This window comes from Lycium ferocissimum, chromosome 1, assembly GCF_029784015.1.
Source record: "Lycium ferocissimum isolate CSIRO_LF1 chromosome 1, AGI_CSIRO_Lferr_CH_V1, whole genome shotgun sequence".
In the NCBI taxonomy this organism is placed as follows: domain Eukaryota; kingdom Viridiplantae; phylum Streptophyta; class Magnoliopsida; order Solanales; family Solanaceae; genus Lycium; species Lycium ferocissimum.
This window is the reverse complement of record NC_081342.1, coordinates 21,131,655-21,153,652: the sequence shown is the minus strand read 5'-3', so window position 1 is coordinate 21,153,652 and position 21,998 is coordinate 21,131,655. Positions and strand designations below refer to the sequence as shown.

Genomic DNA, 21,998 nt, shown 5'->3' with positions numbered 1-21,998 from the left:
CAATCAATACGAATATAGTGTCGAGATTGCATTTTCCCATTCTAGTAAGAGAGGTTAATTATTTCCATTAGTAATTCAAAAATAGAAAGAATATAAATAAAAGCGCCAACGCGCGAAGGCTCCTCACCTCCCTCCTCCCCCCCACCAACCAACCCCCCCAGGCTCCTCACCTCCCTCCTCCCCCCCACCAACCAACCCCCCCCAAAAAAAAAAAACAAATAACACGTGAAAATAATCGAACCGTTCATAAAAATTCACACATCAATTTTCACGGTGAGAACTCAAACTGAACGTAGATCCAATCTTTTTTTTCTCATCCAATATCCGGTGTCCCACTCTGGGAGATACAATGCTTCTAGCAAAGATGACTCCATTCTTACGGCTCAATCTCCCAAGGAAGAAAGAACTTGCGACCAGTTGACCATCAAAACTATTACCGATATAAATTCATATTTTTAATGAAACTCCACTTGCACATTAAATTATAATTCCATTTGAAATCTCTACCAGTTTGAACTGAAATTTAAGTTGGATCATTACTTTAACTTCTAAATATTCTATTCTTGGATTCAACTTATATTTTTGGTAAACACACAAATGGAGGGAAAATGGAAAAATAAACCGAAAATAATTGTCTCTCCCTCCAAAAATTACAATTGGCCCTCCAGCTTCTTTTACCTCGAAAACATAAAAACGAAAAATGTGTCAAAAAGTGAAAATACATACCCCCCCTTTCTTTCTAAACAGACATTACTCCTAAAACCCAGAACAACTCTTTTCTCTCACTAAAACCCAAAATCGCCCCTAATATTAATATTTTTACTTGGAATTATCGAAATTTATTGTAACAGTTGTTTTCTATGATGTTGATGGTCCACAGATTTCATGGTCCTGAAAAACTTTCTTGGTGAGACTTCATTTTTTTTTTTTTTTAAATCAGTGTTCTAATTTTTGGTACTGTTTTAGGGGTTTTTGTAGTTCTTGATTTCACGAGTTTTGTGGTGTAAAACCTAATTTTAGCGAAAAAAAAAAAAATCAAGATGGAAGAGTGTAGTAAAGAGAAACATGGGTTGGATTTGAATAGGGATCCAGTTGAGCAAATGGAGTCTACTTTGACTATTACTGACTTAAGTTCTAGACAAGATCTTGATTTGAATGAGTCTATTAAAGATGTATGTGAAAATAATGATGGTGGTTGTGAAAATAATGATGGTGGGTGTGAAAATGACCCTAATAAAGGTATCATTGGTGATGTTGACTCTGATAAGGTTAAGGGAAGTGTTGGTCAAGTTGTCGAGGAGGAGAAGGTTCCGGATGAGAATCGAGTGGAAGTTGTTGTTAAGAAGCGTCGAGGGAGGAAAAAGAAAGTGGTGGTTTCGACAAAGGATGAAACTTTGTGTCGTTTGGAGCTCGAGAGAGAGGGTTTGTCTGAGTTGAGTCCTTCAGGAGAAAGAAATTGTGACAAAGTGATTAAAATTGAGGACGATGTAGCTGCTGATGGTAACGGTGAGCCACGTGGAAAGGGTGATGTCGCTAAGGGCAAAGGGCGGAGAGGGAGGAAAAAGAAGGAGGTGAAGGATTCAAGAAAGGATGATGTTTCTCATGACTCGGTATCTCTTAAGGAAGATTGGAGTACCCAAGTGCAAGTTGATAAAAGCAATGCTAAAGGCGAGAATACGTCTGGCAGGAGAGGCAGTGAAAGGAAAAGAATTAAAGTGGATTATGCTGAATATCACGATGACGATTTCACTGACGAGGAACAAATTGATGCCAATGGTGATGAATGCAAGATTAAGCCTGGGAAGAGACGCAGAGGGAGGAAAAGAAAGAAAGCGGTGGGTATTGAGTGTCCTGATAATGATCAAGTGAAAAGACAGAAGGTGAACACAGCGCTTTCTTTGGGTCCGTTTAAAAGGGTCTTGAGGTCCCAGACAGTGGCAGTTGTTGATGGTGAGAAGCATGTTCATAGAGTGAAGGATGTAGGTGTGTCCAGTAAAAAAATAGAGAGCAAAATTGATCCTTCTGACAAAATACTTAAGACAAGGGTAAACGATAATGCAGTCCCGAAAAAGAGGGGAAGGCCAAAGTTGAAGGGCCGTCGTGGAAGACCTCCAAAGATGCAAGGCAGAAATGAAATTTCCAGTCCGACGAGTAGCCAAAAAGATAAATTGAGGGGTCCCAAGAGAGGCACGAATTATGAAAAAGCAGATGGTCTTGTTAGGGGTTCAAAGCAGCTAAAGGCGAATCAGACAAATGCTGTGGAAGAGGTGGTCAACATCAAAAAGGAGATGGCTTCTGGGTATGAGGAAGACACTGATCAAGCAAATGCCGAAGCTAATAATGATGGTCCTGGAGATGGTCGAAACAAAAGGCTCAGCAGTGATCCACATCATGCGAAGAAAAGTAAATTGAAAGGAAACAAGCCTGAGGTGATGGAGTCGGGTCTTAGGGAACAAAAACAGGCAATTAGAAATCAGATAATCGATATGCTTGTGAAGGCAGGTTGGACTATTGAGTACAGGCAGAGGGCAACGAGAAAGTATGCTGATGCAATTTTTTATGATCCTGAAGGAAGGCAACATTGGTCAGTCACTTTGGCATACAAGAGGCTCAAAAAGAAAGTTGAATCTGGAGAAGCTGACGATAAGACCAATTCTGCATTTACTCCTATCGCGGAGGAGGTATTCAGCACACTTTTCAGGTGTAGGAAAGAAAAAGAGAACGATGGAAAGAAGAAGCAAAAGGATGATGGAAGTAGAATGAGCAAGAAAATGAGCAAGAAAATGACCAAACTGAAGCTATCCAAGAAGCAATCTGCCAAAAACAAGCAAGAAAATGACCATAAAGGAAGTGTTGGCTCCAAAACAGGAGTACGGAGGAAAAAGTTGCGACCAAATACGGAAGATGGACATCGCAGAAAGCCTGCTCTATTGGCACGTAGCTCTCAGGGAGGGGTTGATTCAGATGGTGATGAGTTTATACTGTATGATGGGAAGCGCACTCTTCTAGCGTGGATGATTGAGTTAGGGGTTATTCAATCTGATTCTCAGGTGCACTACATTTATGGCGAAAGAAAAAAATTGAAGCATGAAGGAAAGATCAAGGGAGATGGAATTTGTTGTGGCTGTTGTGGTGAGACATTGAAGCTTACTGATTTTGAATCCCATGCTGGAAGTAAGCTAGGTACGCCATTTGAGAATGTGTTTCTGCAGTCAGGACAGTCTCTTTTGCAATGTCTAGTAGACTCGTGGAATAAGCAGAAAGAAATGGATCGTATTGCATTTCATTCTGTGGATATTGTTGGTGATGACCCCAATGATGATACATGCAACATTTGTGGAGATGGGGGTGACTTGATATGTTGTGATAGTTGCCCCTCAACATTCCACCAGAGCTGCTTAGATATTCAAGTAAGACACATCTTCTTCTAGCTTTTTATTTCCGTGTTTTCTTTCCTTTGTATTGGCTTAGTTTATTTCAATCTATGTTCAAAGAATATGATAATATTCTCTTCTCACGTCTGTTAATCCTGAAAAGAGTACAGTGCTTTTTTCTTCTTCAATACTTCTAGAGAATTTAAGTTTTAGGTCATATATGTTAGAATCACTCTATTAATTGGTTTCCTAGTAGATGTTTTGTATAGGTTTGTGCCATACCGCTTCCAGGTTCGATTTGGGTTTAAAAGGAAGCAGAGAACCTTGTAGCCCCTTTTAACCAATATGCATAGCAAAATCCCCTTAATGCCATTCTTACCTAAAATTTAGAGTTTTGCATTTTGGAATAACATTCTTAGCATGTTGTTTAGTTGGACGTGATATGGTGTAACCTGTTAATGGAACCACCCATGAGGTTGGAGGTTTGGATCACCACGGGAACAAGTGGAAAATGACCACTGTTCTCTTGGATAGGGTAGAATGGTTTACCATATAAAGAGACTAAAATAGAATGTAAGCAGTAGAAAGAATGAGATCTGCTCATGGTGTTATATTGTATATTCGTTTGTTTGTTCAAGAAGATAATAATTAGTAGTCACTGTATGGCTTGAATTTTTGTTCAGCAGCTACAATCTGGGTTTCATATTGATAAGAAAAAAGTATTGCCTCAATTCCAGCTGTAATCTTAAGTCATGGATGTTGGTTGTACGAATGAGAAAAAATAGGTTTCTGGACGACCTATTAGACGGCGGGGTAAATTCTCTAATAGACGGCTGGGTAAAACAATAGTCTCATTTCAAATTTTAATCTCTGGTTCTCTCATAAGCTCTCCCAACTTACTCCTAAAATTTGAGCAAAAGTATGTCTTACTGTTTTCGAATGTGTTGCAGAAGTTACCTTCTGGAGATTGGAGATGTGTTTATTGCTCATGCAAATTCTGTGGGACAGTTGTCAGAAACTCCTCAGAGAATGATGATCGGGATGGCATGCTAGTCTCTGAATTGTTAACATGCCATTTGTGTGAGGGAAAATGTATATTTCGAATCCTCTTCTGTTAATTATTTTTTGCTCTAAATTTGTAAAATGAATTGGATGAACTCGACAAATATTTCTGCTTTGACTTCTGCAGTCCATTTGCCTTGTGTCCCTGGTGACGGTGCTAAGGATTTTGATTCTAAAGATCTATCATTTTGCGGAAAGGGATGCCAGAAGGTATTGCACTTGTCCAATTAGATAGATTGCAGTTTCTGCAACTTCTAGATCACATTGTTTCTAGCCTTGAAGAAGTTGTTCAGTTCATTTATCTGTCACATGCACTTGATGAAATCTGTTGAAAAAGAAGAGAGAAGTTGCCAAATCGCCAATGCCAATCGCTAATCCTCTGATTTATTAGTGTGTGGAGTACAATGTAACTAATATAATGTTTATCCCACAGTGAGTGATGATGTCTGACTTGATCCATGACCATGCTATAAGCTGGAATTCTATCTAGAACATTCTTCCTCAGACTAAGAGTAAATTATACAAAAACAACAACAACATCATACCCAGTGAAATCCCACAAAGTGGGGTACTAAGAGTAAACTATATCTATACAATACACACACACACACATATCTGAGTTTCTATGCACTGAAATAATCTTACACGTTTTTCAACAGATTTTTGAGGGCCTGCAATTGCTTCTTGGTGTAAGGTACAAGTTGGATGAAGGATTTTGCTGGAGACTTCTTCGACATCGTGATTTTGGCAGGGATACAAATTTGACTGATGATCTAGTAGACATTGAATGCAATTGCAAGTTAGCTGTTGCTTTCTCCATTATGAATGAGTGTTTTGTGCCCATTGTTGACCAGCGAAGTAAAATCAATGTAATTCAGAGTGTTGTTTATAGCTGCGGGTGAGCATCTCTGAAGCTTGTGATAATATGTTCTCATGAATTTATGTTAAAGCGACAGCATAACCAATTTGTTGCTATAATGAATTTTTCTATTCAGGCATGCTTTGTCTGTGTGAGTAATGCCATTTTTAGAATTCCATATAGAGTTTGTTTCTTCTGTCAGTTCTAAATATGAAGTGTGGAATGTGTGTGTTGATTTTTGGATTACGGAGTCTGCGGTCCAGATGGCTTTAGAACAACTAGTAATTCCCTTGCTCAAGTTAAAAGCTTTTAATTTTCTTTTTTTCTTGTTTTCTCAGATCATCAGGACATGTCAATGGTATTGATGTGTGATTATTTTTTGTTGTTCCCACTGAAAATGCTACTTTTTCCTTTTCAATGGATTCTAAATTTTGATTCTATTCTTTTTGTACTATATTCTTCTGAAAAGTTATCCATTTTTTAATGCTACAGTTTCCTGTACACTAAATGATCCCAGTGATGGTGTACACGGTTGATGCTTAAGGAACTTGCCTTTCTTCGTCTAGTTGATAAATAAATTTATCTTTATTTTCCTCTTTTGATACCAGGTCAAACTTTACGCGGCTGAACTACAATGGGTTCTATACTATTGTTCTGGAGAAGGATGATGAACTTATCTCTGCTGCATCCATAAGGTGAATGTTAGTTGAGCTTTTTAGTCTTCCTTGGGAGTATTTCCTACTCATAGTGATCATGATTCTGTATTGTGTCTATGTGCTTCATGACCAAAGCATATTGTTTTTTTGGCTCCCCTCCAAATCCACTGTCTAGTAGTCAACAGTGACTGTGTCTCACTTTTGCTCCCATAATGATTCCAACCCAACCTCATGGTTGGAGGTGGAGGGTCCTTTCCACTACATAAACGGTGAAGAAGCGGACCTGAATTGTGGTGGCATTTTTAGCATCAGTTGAAGGATCAAGTCAATTACTATAACTGAATCTGTTAACTTGGAACCTGCAACATTTTAGAACCAAAAAACTGGGTGTTGCAGCTCTAGCTCTGAGCATCGTAGGTCCCAGAAGGCCAGAACTGGACGGCTCAACACCCTGAAATGGATGCCTCGACGTCGTGTGCATATTAATAGACAGAAACCGTAGCCTTAGCGCTTAGTTTTTGAGCGTTGTGGCTCTGGCATTGGACCTTCAACATCCAAAACTAGTTACAACAATACCAGAAAAGTTCTGCTTCTTTTCTTGTTCATTGGATTTTGTCTCTATGGAAGTTTAAGCATCTTAGTTACTATTCTCTACATATAAATATGTGTACATCTTTATAGAGGTCATACCCAGATGTGATCCTTTCCAGATGAACGGTTCCAATAAAGATACTGTGTGATAATATGATCTAGGCTATCCTTGCTGCAGACTTCTTGATTACTGCATTTGGTTTGTTTCTGGCTAGTTGGTTTGTTGTGAATAATTGAAATACTACTTTTGCTTAGCTAGCAATCTGGAGACACTTGAATGGACATTTTGCAGCTGTAATATAAGCAATTCTTGTCCTTCTTGAATAGTCGATATAGAATGAGTGCTATGGTTTTGCCACAAGGTTGTGACTGATATAGGTGAAAGTTATCAGTGATTCAAACAGCCAAAATACCTAGTTTATTTTATTCGACATTTAATTATCATCCCAGACGATTATAAAGTTGGCCACAAGGAATAGTTGTATGCTGTGATATTTTTGTCCTTTGGTGGATGGCAGGAAAGAGCAGCATAATCTTTTATAATATAAGCTATATGTTTGCCCCTCTTCTGGTGAATATCTAGTTATTTTACTTGGAAATTAAGTGCGTGTGAAGGATTGCTTACTCTTGCTGAACTACTTGTGGCAATAATCTAAGTTCATATCTAAAAATACCGGGCTGAACTGACTGACAGGCTGGCATCCTTGTCTAGCCCAGAATATAAAGCCAGGCACATGAGATACAGGTTCTCCATAAAGGGGTATAATATACTAGTTTTTAATATCGGCGCTAATGCTTTTGATGTGGTCCAAACCGACGTCTGATGATGTGGCCATCTCTTAATGTGCTTATTTTTTCTTTTTGGCCATAACTCCTGTTGTGCTTAATGGATTCTGGAGAAATTTGCAGTAGTGGTATTTAGTATTATTTTAGTTCGACTCTCCTTTCGATTCAAGGACTGTGATAATAACACCTCAAAGTGATTCTACTCTATATGTAGGATTCACGGGAATCAGGTTGCTGAGATGCCATTTATTGGAACCAGATATGTGTATCGTCGTCAAGGAATGTGCCGTCGGCTTCTCACAGCAATTGAAACGGTATGAATATGTAATAAGCTGGTTTGATGCTTCTGATGTATTTAAAGTTGCATGCTACTTCTTATAAAAAAAGAAGTTGCATTACAGTTCTCTCCCTACACTTAGTATTTATTTAAGTTTTGTATACTCTATAGCATTCTTTTCAATAGACCGACGTGATAGAACTATTTGCTGGATAGCTATAGATGAAAGGAATTTTTTTTCAAAAGAAGTAGTAGATTCTTGTACTAATATAATGTTTCGAAAATTGGCTCTTTACCTTCGGAAGCTATGATGTTTTGTCTTCGAGTCTCTTAGGAAATGTGAGATTTGGATTTATTTCATTTAATGTTTGAATTTTGTTGTTTGTGATTTTAGATTCCTAGATATATTAATCTTTAGTGAAACTACATATTTGTCCCTTAAACTTGTCACGAAAAGTCTCTTGCACACCTAAACTTAGGGGGTGCCCGCTTACCCTTAATCATGTTCAAAGTGGACCTAACATGTAAAACCAATTTCACGGTGTGAGGCGTTGTCACTGCGAGCCTACATGTGGAAATCCACATATATTTTCCACATTCATTGCCCAAAACCTCTCTTCTTCTCTCCATTTTCCATCACACTACTACCATACCCGTGGAGCTCTTCACTTATTTTTCATGCCATCTCTATGTAATTAGGCAACCCCAAGAACACCATAAACAACCACCACCACTACATGAGAAATCAGTCGCCGCCCCCACCAACACCAGCAGCTCCTCCGCCATCTTAAAGATTTCCGTCACTTATTTTGCTTTACCTGTTGCTCCTTGCACGCCTATATTCATTCTTTTGCCACATTAGCTCTTGGGGTTGGTATTTGGTTCATTACAAACAAGATCGGGGGTACGAGATGCTCACAAAGTTTAGGTGTGTAAAGGGTTTTCGAGAAAAGTTTGGGGGACAAAATATGTATTTTCACTGATCTTAATTTGAAAATCTAAGGCTGTCGGAACTTGGTGATTCTTTAGTCTTTTTTTTTTCCTTTCTAATTTGATGGTGTTTGGGTTAGCCTGCGTGCACCTTGATTATTCCACCGGTACTTGCTACCTCTCACCAGCACTAATATGACTTTCAAGGCTTAGGTGGATGAAAAGAATTCACTTATCATTTTTGTATCTATTGAGATTAGGACCCTAGTCTCCCATGATTTTCGTCTCACTTCATTGACCCTTGATCCTACTCGTGGGTGCTTCTTTAAGTAACTTCAAACTGGATTTAGCATGGGAAGATAAAAATGTGCCTTACTGGTTTTGCAGCATCCGTGGGGGGAATGATTTACTTCTTATCTTTCCTTAATTATCGTTCTCTAACATCAGATGCTGTTAGGCTTAACCTATTGTGAAGACCTGAATGTCCCCTAGAATAAACTTTTTTATAACAAACTATTCTTTCTGTCCCATTTTATGTAGCTTTTTCAATGACCTTCAGGATCAAGATATTAATTTGACTTACATATATTTTTTCTTTTGATGAAGTAAGATGTTTCATTAGAAAAGCATCAAGTAGATGCATAATTACAGGGGCGTAATTACAGATAGGCAAAAATACAAAAGAGAATTGCAGGCCCCTATACATTGATTCCTTCTAAAGTTAAGAGTACTGATAAAATCTAAAAACTGTTCAGTATTAGATACTGGGGACAACATTGTCCAGCAAAAGAGATTAACTAAGCGTTTGGCTTTAAGAGCTTGAACAGGAATTGAGGTATCATCAATCATCTCTTGTTCTCTCAGTCCAAATACACCAAAAAATTTCAGCAGGAATCATATTCCAGACCTTTCTGATGGTCTTATCAACTATCCATAAACTCCAAGACATGTGGGCTTCTCTCACCCAGCTTAACTGAAAAATACATAGGAACATGTTCCAAAGGTCATAAGCTAATGGGCAATGCAGAAAGAGGTGGTTAACTGTCTCCTTAGTGCTCTTGCAGAAATAACTTATGTTGTCCAACTGGAAGCATTTTCTATTCAGATTAACCAGAGTTAAGACTTGCATTCTTTAGTATAACTCAGCTGAAACATTTAATCTTCATTGGCAGTTTAGTCTTCCATACTAGCTTCCATGGCCATATATCAGGCAATTGATTATGACAACATAGTTGCCTATAGCATTCTTTCACTGTGAATGTGCCTTTGTTTCCCCAGCTCAACTTGTCTGGTGCACTTTCATCAATGTTGTGAGCTTCCACTTTTGCTAACATTTCCATCAAACTCCCAATTTCCCAATCCTGTAGAAACCTTCTGGAATGCACATCCCAACTGTTGTTGATCCTGTTTTGAGCAATTGAGGAATCCTTGTCTCTGGCAATGTTGAAGAGGCTGGGGTATTCCTCCATGAGAGATGTATTGTTGAGCCATCTATCCTTCCAAAACTTAATATGAACACCATCACCAGGTTTGATGTGGATTCCATGAGAAAACTCAGAACCCAGCTTACTGATATACTTCCATGGCCCAACTCCATAAGGTAAAAGTACAGTATTAGAGTATGATCACCTTCTTCCAGAGACTTCCATCATCTGAGCCAAACCTCCAAAGCCATGTCAGGAGCAAGGAATTGTTATGAATTGCCAAATCTTTGAATCCTAGGCCTTCATTGCACTTTGGGAGCAATCTTTGCCCCATTTTACCAAATGAAATTTGTGAGTGCTGCTATTCCCTTCCCATAGAAAATTTCTCCTGATCTTGTCCAGCTTATCTAGCACCTTCTTGGGAATGGGGAATAAGGACATGAGGTAGGTTGGTATACTATCAAGAACACTAATGGTAAGTGTGAGTCTTCCTCCCAATGAGAGATATTGATTTGCCAGCTGGAAAACCCTTTTTCAAATTTCTCCACCACCCCATTCCATATATCACGACACTTGAATTTGACACCCAAAGGTAGGCCCAAATAAGTGCTAGGAAATGATCCTATACTGCACCCCAAAATACCTGCCAGCTCCTCCATGTTAAGAACATCATTAACTTGATAAATTATACTTTTCAACATGTTGATGTGCAGTGTCATCAGCATACAGTAAATGTGAGATAGTCATTGTGTTTCCTGTATTTGTGCCCACACTAAATCCCTGTAACCATTGCCGCTGTGTAGCTTTTTCCAGCATCTTGCTTAGACCTTCCATGGCCAAGATGAACAAGAAAGCTGAGAGTGGATCTCCTTGCCTGATTCCTTTCTGTGGAGAGGAAAAACCCACAGGCCCTTTGTTTATCAGGATTGAATATTTGACTGTGGAGATGCAATATTCGATCCATTTAAGTCATTTTGCCCCAAATCCCATCTTCTTCATAATAGAGGTCATGTAAGACCAATTAATCTTGTCAAAAGCCTTCTCTAAATCAAGTTTGCACATGATCCCAGGGGTTCCTGTTTTAATCCTCCAATCCAAAACTTCATTAGCATTTAAGGCTGCATCAGTTATCTGTCTTCCCTTGATGAAGGCATTTTGGTGACTGGAAACCAGCTTCCCAATTACCTTCTTCAACCTTTCTGCTAAAAGTTTGGCCACTATTTTATAAACAGTACCAATGAGACTTATTGGCCTGAAGTCCCTCATTTCCATAGCACCAGTCTTTTTAGGGATCAAGGAGATGAATGTGGCATTGCATGATCTCACCATATAATTGTGTTGGTGAAAGTGACTGATGGCACCCATGATTTCTGGCTTTATGAACTCCCAGGATTTTTGAAAGAATGGCCATTGTGAAGCCATCTTGCCCTGGGGCTTTATCAGGTGCAAAAGACTGAATGACTGCATGAACTTCTTCTTCCGCAAAGGCAACTTCTAGTCCCTCACTGTCTTCCACAGAAATTCTAGCAACGTCCTCAAAGTTGGTGGTTGGCCTCCATTCTTCAGTTTCTTTGTATAGCTCTTGGTAATAGTTCTGTATTTTCCCCTTGATCAAATCTTTGTCCTCTGTAATAACATCGCCAATTTTGAGCTTATCAATAGAGTTGAACCTCCTATGTGAGTTGGCCAGAGAGTGAAAATATTTGGTATTTTTGTCCCCATCTTTCAACCAAAGGCATCTTGATTTTTGTCTCCAGCAGGTTTCTTCAGCATTGGCAATCACTTCCAACTCAAGTTTCAGGCTAGTAAACTTATGTTTTTCTAGCTGAGATGGAACCCTGGTTTCTGTTGCCTGCTCTAAGATAGCTAGTTCTTCAAGAGCCTTGCATCTCTTTGTTTCAAATCTGCCATAAACCTCTTTATTCCACTTGGAAAGGTCTTTCTTCAAGTTTCTCTATTTTTGAGTTAGCACAAAATCTGGGGTGCCACTAACTGAATAATTCTGCCCCCATCCTCTCATTATGTCAAGGAACCCCTCATGTTATAGTACGGCAGAAAATAGTAAGGTAATAGTTGAAATTTAGGTCGATAGGGGAAAATATCACATCAAAGTTAAAAATTTAATATATTTAATCAAATGGAATTATTAAAAATTGTGAATGGTGTATTATTTGGAATGAAATGGTACCAAACATTTTGGAATACCCTAAAAGGAATGTGTATCTCATAAATTATGAAGGACAGTACTTTTAATCAATCAGTTGTTCGTTTTGCTCCCACAATTATATCTAACAAGTTTTTATATTTTTTTGGTTTGCATATATATTTTCTAGGTTTTCGTTGATTTTTCTTAAATAGTTTTATTCTGTTACTATACTTCTATTTGAAAAATATAACTCCCTCCATCGTAGAAAGAATGACATATTACTTTTTGGGAAGGCGGACAATTCTTTTTGATGATGATATTTCAAGAATTTTGTAAAATTTATATGTAGTGTCTAAATTTACAAGTTTTTCAAAATATGAAGAAATCAAAATTGCTTGAAAAGAAGTTGGAAACTTGACTATTTCATTATTTAAACAACAGTACTGGAAATATGATAGTTTTGAGTTCTAAACAATGTATATACTAAAATAGATTTAGAATTTGGACGGACTTTCGTTCAGAAAAGTCCTTTATTCAATTCTATTTTTTTTTTTCATTGGAGGTAGATACTTGATGACAAAGTTGTGTAGAGTTGATATATTTTTCGAATTATTTCTATAAATAAAAGGTCATATTTATTTGATCACTTGTAATCTTCCTTAAAAACCTCTTCCAAATAATTTTGTGAATAATAAATCTCTAATATTTTTTCCTTCTAATGCTACAAGTCTACAACTTATCTTTAAATGATTAGGATCTCAGGTTTGGTAAAGAATCAGCTGTTGACATATGGGTCCATCACTTGGCCAAGACTAATTATGTTATGGAAGTCTGAAACAGGGTAGATGTATGCAAGTCTTGAAAACCAAAGGGGAGCGAACCTCGGGGGAGGTTAATGCAATAAAACCTTCGAGTTTTGCATATGAACTTGTTTAGGTGTTTACAACCATTATTGGAGTTGAGGCCTAAAATCAGGTCCAGTTCTAGTATACTGTTGTACGTTCTGAAATCCAAACTTATTAGAAATATATCTGTTTATCCATCGCTATTTACAGTTCACAGTCCTTGCAGCAAAACCTTCTCCAATGGAGCTGATTGATCTTACAATTTGAACTTCTTAACATTGTCAGTGCTCTTTTAAGCAGTGTATGAGTTTGGGTTCTACTTGTAACCTATTCCTGTAAAGCTGAGTCGATCTATAAGATCCTCCCTAACATAGTGAAGGTACCACACGTCCGCACCAATAAGAACCATCATTATCTGTCTCCTTCTTCCTCCCTTCTGCCTTATATTTTCTTACTAGTTTTAGCCTAAGTGCGTTGCACGTGTCAATAGACTATAAATTCTATACAAAAAGAATTTTTTTTGTAAAATATTAATGAACGTCAAAATAGATGCAACATTCATTTAAATGACAAATAATGCTGTATTTAATGCGTCTAACCTAATATCTCTTTATAGGTACGATTAAATTAAATTGTGTTTAAAGTAAAAAGGTAACATTTTAAAAATTCAAAACGAAGATAAAATAAGGTTAAAGCATTCCTAAATATCTGTTTGATAAAATGCACAGTTGCCGAAACAGTTTTCCTTTTTAATAAGGTATTCTCCTCTTTTATTTACGTTAGGAGATTTTAGAACTGAAAATAATTTGATTCCTTCTCGAAAAGATAGTTAACTTATCGCCTCCTTTTCTTTTACTAAGATAACTAAATTATTAAATAATTCAATTAGATGTTGAAGTAGGAGTCTCAAAATCGTACACCACCTCGAAAGGGAGTAATTGATAGTAGAATCTCTCCACCTTTAGTAAGAAGTTTTAGGTTCAAGCCCTAGAAATTGAGAAAATTCTGATACGGAGTACTTCCCTGTAATAGACCCCACACGATGGAAAAAACATATAAGACTATATTTGGTCATATTTGTAGCAACTATTACCAAAATGAAAAACTTTTCATGAAATTTAAGTGATAAATGTTAGATCAAACAGTAGATATTTTAACAGCTATTGACTGGTTGTAATTTAGTAGAAATAGTAAGGCAATGTAAGCTGTAATACTTTTGAAAGGGAACTACATATTTGGATGTAGTTATACCTGTGGCTGTGGATATATAGATTAACTGTTACCATTCTCAAAAAAAAAAAAAAAAAAAAAAAATTAGTGATAGAATGTATCAAGTACTGGGGTAAGAATAGAAGCTCAATTGAGGCTAAGGATAGAAGTTAAGACTCATAAAAGGCAAGATCCTCACATTCGGTTACTTTTTTTTTTTTTAAAACCAAAAGGCCTTGTAGAGTACTAACGTTACCTGAAATTTTGTAATTTGCCGCTTGTGGCCACTGGCCACTATAAATTAATATTTTGTGCGTGGGATTCGATATGTTGCTCGGACTCTTCACTTTCGGTGCGGCACCCGTGTCGACATGACATGGGTGTGTCCGTACCCGATCTGGTCAACCAATTTGGGGTACTTTGATCGAAATCGAGGGAGAAATTCCGGACAAATTCAATGATTTCTGTAATAAAAAACAAAAGTACCTTGCATATAGAAATTTCTATGTCACTCCTTGTCCTTTTATCTCCTTGCGAGATTCTCCTCTTGATCAATATTTTCTCAAGTTTTCCTCATAATATCTCGTAATTTAGGTTTTATAACTCTACTTTTAGATATTTGAGTTACTTTTTACCGAATCCCCGTACCCGTATCCATACCTGGATCCATATCCCCGAATCTTATACTTTAGATCATGAACGATCCGACCTCTAGATCCGCACCCGTGTCGGACACCCACACCCGAGTCCGAGCAACTTTCGAATGACTCTAGAACTTCAATTGGAAGAATGAGTGGTATCGGAAGTGCATAAAATTTATATAATTATGATAAATTAACATGTGTATATATCTGTAAATTTTATATTTAATGTTGAATATGGGTGGAAAAAAGGACCAGTTGGGAACTGATAAAGTTGCAAAATCTAAAAAAAAAAATGATGATGCCAATATACTGAACAAAGGATAAAGCAATGTAAAACTTAATGCCCGAATCCTAAAAGAAAAAGGGGAAAAAAAAATCCAAAACCAAAAAATAGAACTATAGATTTTACTTACTTTTGTCTCCAATTTTTTGGAAGAACGGTAAGAATTTAACAGAAAATAAATACTAAGCAAAAACAATTTACATTTTGCAGTGGAAGAAGCTGTGCGTGAGACAAATATCTAAATACAAGTTTAATACACGGTAGGATTCATATAAGGAAAGATTTGATGACCAAAATTTTAAGCTGATTTCAAAATTCTAAATATTAGGACAATAATTAAATGACTATTTTGTCCAGTGTAAACATTGTTTCCAATCAAATCAAATAAAAGGATGCTCGCAGCGGTCATAGGACATTGACGAAGGCTTGTATATAGTAGTAACGACATTAAGCCAGTGATTATTGTTGAAGCAGACACATGGACCACTTCTGCTTATATGTTGTGTAAGATTTTGTCTTATTCAGAAACATTCACAAAGTAACTGAATTAGAAAAAAAGAGGATAAAGAATAAAACTATGTGCTATACAGTACAATGTACAAAATGAATGACTCAATCTGTTGAACGAAAGTGATTCCCAGGTCCCAAATAAATGAATAATGAACACCGGATGGATCGTAATACGAACTAATTCAGGAAAATTACATTGGCTTCACTCTTGAGATGTGAAAAAAAGGTGCAATACCATCAAATACTATGGAAATAGTAAGCCCCTCATAGACAGATTCTCATCATAAATGTGTTTCTATTTAGTTAGACCATGATGAGAATGAGTAGAAGACCTTGACTAGCTTGAAAAGCAATTAACTTCATTGTATAAAACTTAATATACAGGCATTGATGAATGTAAAATAATAATAAAGTTTTCATAAGATAAAGGTGCATTGTACCTGCAAATTAGGACTCTTTAAATAAGGAAAAATTTAATAGCTAAATTTTTTAGTTATCCTTAAAATCCTATGCAGAAGGATCTCTATTCCTTGGGGAAATAGCTTAAAACTCAACCAAGCGCACCATTCAACCCTTTTGGAGTGTGGATGCCAAGCAATATAATATTTAGTTTTACGGAACAACCATGAGTCCGAGTGCACCGTAATTTAGGCCTAAATCCGCCCCTGATCCTGATCCTATGTATTAGAAAATTTGCCAAAGCTATAAAAATCAAATAACGTTTCATTCTTCATAGCCGTCCACGGTTCATTTGCCTCTAATGATTGCTGAAGCCTGCATAGCATGAACAAAGACTCAACTTACCAGTTTTCAAAAAATAGCATGAAAAAAGACTTCAATATATCGTCTGATCTACGCATATAGTGTTTTTTACTCATAAAACAGAAATGCAGTATTTATAGTAAATTTAATTTACTGTACCAATATACAGCCAAATATTTATTATGTGTTCAGACTTTCTAATAAAATCAAGACAAATTACAGTAAGAGATTCACTAATATACCAAATCAGATGAGAAACTTTATAAATTTCAAATAAGAAATTTTGTTCAATTCTTGTACTGAATCTGATTTGGATTTCACAATAACTCAATCAAATCTCATCCCTCTCCGTATGACGAATTACGTGTGAATTTAACAAAATAACATTTATCTTGATGTGTGAAATAAACATAAAAAATAGAAACAAATGCAAAAATGATGAATCTGAGAATATGGAAAATTAGAGAAAAAAGAAGAAGATGTTATGTAAAACATTAGATCGCACATCAAGATAATAAAAATATAAGTTGGAGTTAAAAAGATGTAAGTGAAAACAAAGAGAAAGAAGAAGGTATCAATGTGATGTAATGGATATCAACATCTCCTCCTTTATGCAAAACAATTAGATTCCCATATTACCTCGTAAAGGAATTGGAGTTATTAGAAGTTCATAAAATTCAATTCTACTACTCAGCATTATTGCCCTGGTAGAATTAATAACCTTAAATATTAGGGCTTTCGCGTTCAAATAATGAAAGGTTTGGTAACAAACAATTTAGCTTATTTTAAAGTTTTAACTATTAGGTAAAAATTTGAGGAAAATAGTAAATCTATTGTACAGTCTTTTCATGAAGGCAAAAAGTTCAACCAACATTTCTAAGGGCCTTCATGCTTTTAATATAGTATAGACTGGATTTCAAGTTCCCGTTATAGTCACCAAGGCCAAAATATAATCTGGATCACAACAAAACGTAATTCGGATCTTTGGTTGGCAGTACACGTGACGAACTTTTGTTAATCAAAAAAATAATCTGGATCACAGTATACAGATTTGGTGTCAATTTCATTAGGTAGAGGAACAGAGGTGAAGCAGCTATATTTGTGACACCACGGGATGTAACAGATGTTATCATACATGGAAGCCTATGTTATTTGTATGGAAATGTGGAGTTGATTAATCTACATGTGTTTTTTAGTGCTCTGGAGCCAAAAAGTATTTGTTCTTGAGCAGCTACCTGAGACTTTCTTCTTGAAACTCTTGTCAGGCTCTTTGTTCTCTTGGTGTTGAGAAGCTGGTTATACCTGCTATAGCAGAACTTAATGAAACATGGACGAAGGTTTTTGGTTTCAAACCCCTTGAAAAATCAAAGAGACAGGAAATGAAGTACATGAGTATGATAGTGTTCCCTGGCACGGATATGTTACAGAAGCCTCTATTGAAGGATCAGTTCAGTGAAGGCCAAGTTACTTCAACAGGTATCTGATATATGTTGATACTGTACTTGTTTATCCGTATTCTATCCATCTTTGCAAGTTCTTTGCTTCTCATGATGCCTTACTAAATTGAACTGACAAATCAGCTTCAATATGTGCCTGAGAGCTGGAATTAGTGAAGTAATAAGCTATTTTTTCAGGGTCCAATGCTGATGCTTTCTCTGAAGTCAAACTCAACCAAGATGACAAAGGTCCTATTTTACCTGTAGAATCAAGTCTTGATATAGGTGATGGCATCTTAAATGATACGTCCGATTGCCAAAACAGTCTTCCTTGTCATGCGTCTGAAGCTGATGCTCATGAAACTGAAAGGACAGCTAATTGCTCTTCTGCACAACATGGGATGAAGATTTATCAACATTGTGTGAGTGGGATGGAAGGCAAACCACTGATTTCTTCTCCTGTGGCACCTATATCAACAATTCATGAGGAGAAAGCCATTCACAGTTTGGAAGATAGTAAAGAAGCTGCCAGTTGTCTGCGTAAAAGAGAAGTTGAGTGTCTGAATAATGACTCCGATTCCCTTGATAAGGGTTGCCAGGAGACATCTCCTGTATATTGGCAAGATAGAAATGCACGTCACGCACTTGAAGTTCCTGCAGGAAAGGATTCAATTGCTTCAAGTGAAATGACTTCTGATATGATATGCGATTCCAGCGGTTCAATTAAAGCTATTCCCCAGGCATCTCATCAGATAGAAAAAGTTATGGGTTGTTCAGATCTACCCGTTCCTAATGGCTATATTTGTGATAAAACATCTACCTCCGGCTTATCTTGCTTGAACTCTCCTTTGGCAAGCCAAGAAACTTCCCATGAAATCATGAGAAGTAACATCAATAACCATAAAGAAGTTTCTGTGGGTGCTCATGTTTTGTCCCTTGATGCAAAGTCTCTCCAAGATGTAGCTCAATTGTCTGCAAAATCCACCGAGGAACTGGTGTCTTGTTCATCTTAGTGGTTTGTGTGATTTTGAACCCTGAGGCAGTATGAGTTCCTGCGACGCTCCTGTGGTGCTAATATGTAAGTTCATTTCTATTGGCTTTGGACTTTTCCCTTCCCTTAAAAGTTACACTTGGTTTTAATGAGCAACCAATGGTGTATGATTTGTTTAGTTTTTTTCTATTTGTCTCCTTTTCCTCTTTTAGGGGCCTTTGTGGTTTGTATTTTTTGATCTTACCTGTGAAGCTATGTTGCCTAATCTTTAAGCTATTTAACATGTTAGCGAACCATGAGATGAGTTCTTTTCTGCAATGATCCAATTATTTACCTTGTTGGAATATCGTATACTTCAAATAGTAGCATATTTATTGGAATATGTGAGAAAGGCCTCTCTTCGACATGAATGGCTCTTTAGTTTTCTCCCTCCAAGTGGTCCACATGATGGCTTGGGTCACAATGTCCAAATCTCTCCTCTAGCCTGTTCGGCAAAGCTTCTAGGAAGCCAAAAATGTTTATTTTAGAGAGCTGAGGTGTTTGACCAAGGTTTTAACAAAAAATAAGTGCTTCTGAGTAGTAACAGAATTTGCTTTTCAAAAGCTGAAAAAGTAGCCTTTCCGTAAAAGCAATTTTGGGACATTTACCAACACAAATTGCTGCTCTAATATTGAGAAAAGTGCTCTTCAAATTGATTAGCCAAACACAAACTGCTACTCTTCAAAGTTACCTTTTCGAAAAGCACTTCTGACAAAGACACTTTTTAGAATAAGCATATTTTGGAAGTTTAGCAAACAGGCTATTCTTTAGCTCCTCTCATTTCCCAGCATTGAAATAGTTGCTTAGTACTTTCTTCAAAAAGTGTAACAGCTTTGGACTAATCGACTCAAAGCAACTCCCAAAATCTATGAATGAAACGATTTGATAGAAACTATTAAATAATCTCTGCTTGTCATAGCGATTTAAATGCCCAGGCAAATAAGTTGAAGGCTGTGACCATATAAAACCAAAGTTTGAGATATGTATTTTACTCGTCGTCCAGATTATTGCTAATTAGGCGATTTTTGGTACTTTATCAAAAAAATGAATTTAGACTATTGTTGGCATGTACTTCTCTGAACGTCACAGGTTACTGTGGTACTTGGCCTTTTTGTCTTTAAGTGTCATGGTTATTCTGTTTCACATTGCCAAGTCTGTTGTTCCAACAGATTGTTAATTTCTGAAGTTTAACTTTGAGCTCTGAATTTCTGTTTCTGTTGCAGGTATGTTCTGTAGATTTTGAAGATGTAACGTGCTAATCTTGATCTTTTATTGAGCAACAACTGACAAAGCCAAGTGTATATTCCTCGAAGTGTAATTACTGACATGAACATATTCGGTGCAATGGTTTTTGAGTAGCTCTATTTTGGTTGAAAGTTGTAGATGTTTCCTACATGGCAGCGGATGAATGAGTATTGATTACAGATGGTCTGACCTACAGACTGAATTTGGATGTGTATAACTAGGTGTAGATGTAGGTTTTTTTGAGGTATGTATTTTCTGTCCTTTTAAAGCTCTTGGTTCGCTATTATTAGATAACCACCTTACACAACTTATTGAACAATGAGACCAATCCTTTTGCGTCTTGCTCAGTAGTATCATTTGTATGGTAGTAGTTTCACTGGCGTTGCAGCTTTTCTGTTTATCCTTTATCCTCTTTGTCTTTTTCTCTCTGCCATCACTCAACTCGTGTGGGATTTGTTTTTGTCCCGAGTAAATTTATGACCGTCCTTCCGTTTGGAATTTCTTACTGGAGAAATAGCGCAACATTGTCAGTAATATAGTTGAGAAGTTTTAGATTTGCCATTGGTCATAGAGGAAGGCGGGAGATAGTGTGATGGTTGGTTTGACTGAATAACTGTGGTACTGCAGTATTGCTAGGGTATGAGAACAAGCGAGAAGTGGGTAGTTTGGGGAAGGAAAACAAGTAAAAAATGGATGACTTCAAATGTGATATTGCTTCCCTTTTTCACGGTTACTCGAGACTGTTAAGATAGCTGGTTAGGATTGGTACAGGTACCAATGCAATAATTAACTTGATGGTATTGTTATCCTGCTGAGTGAGTCGTCTAAATCTCTAAGCTCGACTTGAGTTACAAGTCAAACTTACTATCTTGTGAACCTATTTGGCTAGCGTGTGTCCCTATTGATGATTCTAAGTATAATTAATGTCAATGAAGTATCCAAAGAATATGTTTGTTGAGAAAAATGCAAAATGAGATTTCAAGTGATTTATTTTGGTGGTATTAAAAGTGATTGGAGTATTTGTTTTTAGATGTTAGTCTATAGTAAGTCACTGGGAACTTTTTCGGTTCATTAAGCAACATCTATGTTTGAGTTTCGTCCTAATTGTTACCCAAATTCTATAGGTTTCACTTTCTGTGTCTGCTGTTTTCTTGAAGGCTGCTGTGTAGTTATTAGAATATTTAATGTTGGATCTTCTATTCTTTCTTTTTCTTGGTTTATTACCAATGTTATCTGTTTTTAACCTCTTGCAACTCTACTAAGGTCATATTTGTGGCAGTAAGGTTATCATCTAACTCTTATCCTACTCTTAATTTTTCTTCAGCTCAATGTAGAGAACCTGCAGAAACTGCATAGGAATTGAGTATAGAGTGTTTTGTAATCCGGTGTACATTTTGTAGATGGTGTCGTAGTAACTTTTGGTGCGCCGAATCCTAATTGTATGTTGTTAACAGTACTGTCAGTACAAGGATTTGGTGTTTTGATGTCAGTTGACATGCAGCGCTTTTGATTGAAAGTGAGTTGCTTTTTCGGAGAAAAGGTCGTAAATAGTCCCTTATCGGAATAGAGTCTAAAATGGCCCCAACTATATCACTTCCCAGTGTTTTAGTCCTTTAACTATCCAAAAACTTATTAAATTTGATGGCCTAACGTCTATTTTTTCATACAAACATTTTCACAAACTCATAAACCTTCGTGAAATTAATCATTAAATCATTCTTCGACCTATTTTCTCTCTCCGCTTCTTTTTTCTCAAGTTCCTCTTGTTTTAAAAAAAAAAAAGAAAAAAAAAGAGCATTCTGGCACTGGTGTCGCTCTCAAGTCTCTAAAATTCGAAAAGACAAATTCAGGCACAAAATTTCTGTAACCATTCTTCCCAAATACTGCTAAAAAATTGGTAAAAACCAATGGAAAAAATCGACGGAAAGA

General features: G+C 36.8%; 1 protein-coding gene across 2 annotated transcripts; it reads left to right on the top strand.

Moving 5' to 3' along the window:
* Window positions 1–844: 844 nt before the first annotated feature.
* Window positions 845–21,608, top strand: LOC132052040 (uncharacterized). 2 transcript variants are annotated; one of them, XM_059443391.1, is made up of 10 exons: window positions 845–3,410; window positions 4,325–4,466; window positions 4,564–4,646; window positions 5,096–5,334; window positions 5,904–5,990; window positions 7,543–7,642; window positions 17,624–17,834; window positions 17,993–18,872; window positions 20,048–20,326; window positions 21,406–21,608. In XM_059443391.1, the coding sequence occupies exons 1-8, from the start codon at window positions 1,041–1,043 to the stop codon at window positions 18,805–18,807; spliced, it is 4,047 nt and encodes a 1,348-aa protein (XP_059299374.1). In that variant the 5' UTR covers window positions 845–1,040; the 3' UTR covers window positions 18,808–18,872; window positions 20,048–20,326; window positions 21,406–21,608. The 2 variants fall into 2 exon arrangements, with proteins under 2 accessions (XP_059299374.1, XP_059299367.1); XM_059443384.1 differs by lacking the exon at window positions 21,406–21,608 and having other exon boundaries at window positions 20,048–20,480.
* The last annotated feature ends 390 nt before the right edge of the window (window positions 21,609–21,998 follow it).

Bases quoted from the DNA above. Each gene is read 5' to 3' on its own strand.
- LOC132052040 (XM_059443391.1), top strand. From the start codon at position 1,041: ATGGAAGAGTGTAGTAAAGAGAAACATGGGTTGGATTTGAATAGGGAT. The intron at 4,647-5,095 runs GTATTGCACTTG...GTTTTTCAACAG, and splicing joins GCGGAAAGGGATGCCAGAAG to ATTTTTGAGGGCCTGCAATT. The intron at 17,835-17,992 runs GTATCTGATATA...CTATTTTTTCAG, and splicing joins AGGCCAAGTTACTTCAACAG to GGTCCAATGCTGATGCTTTC.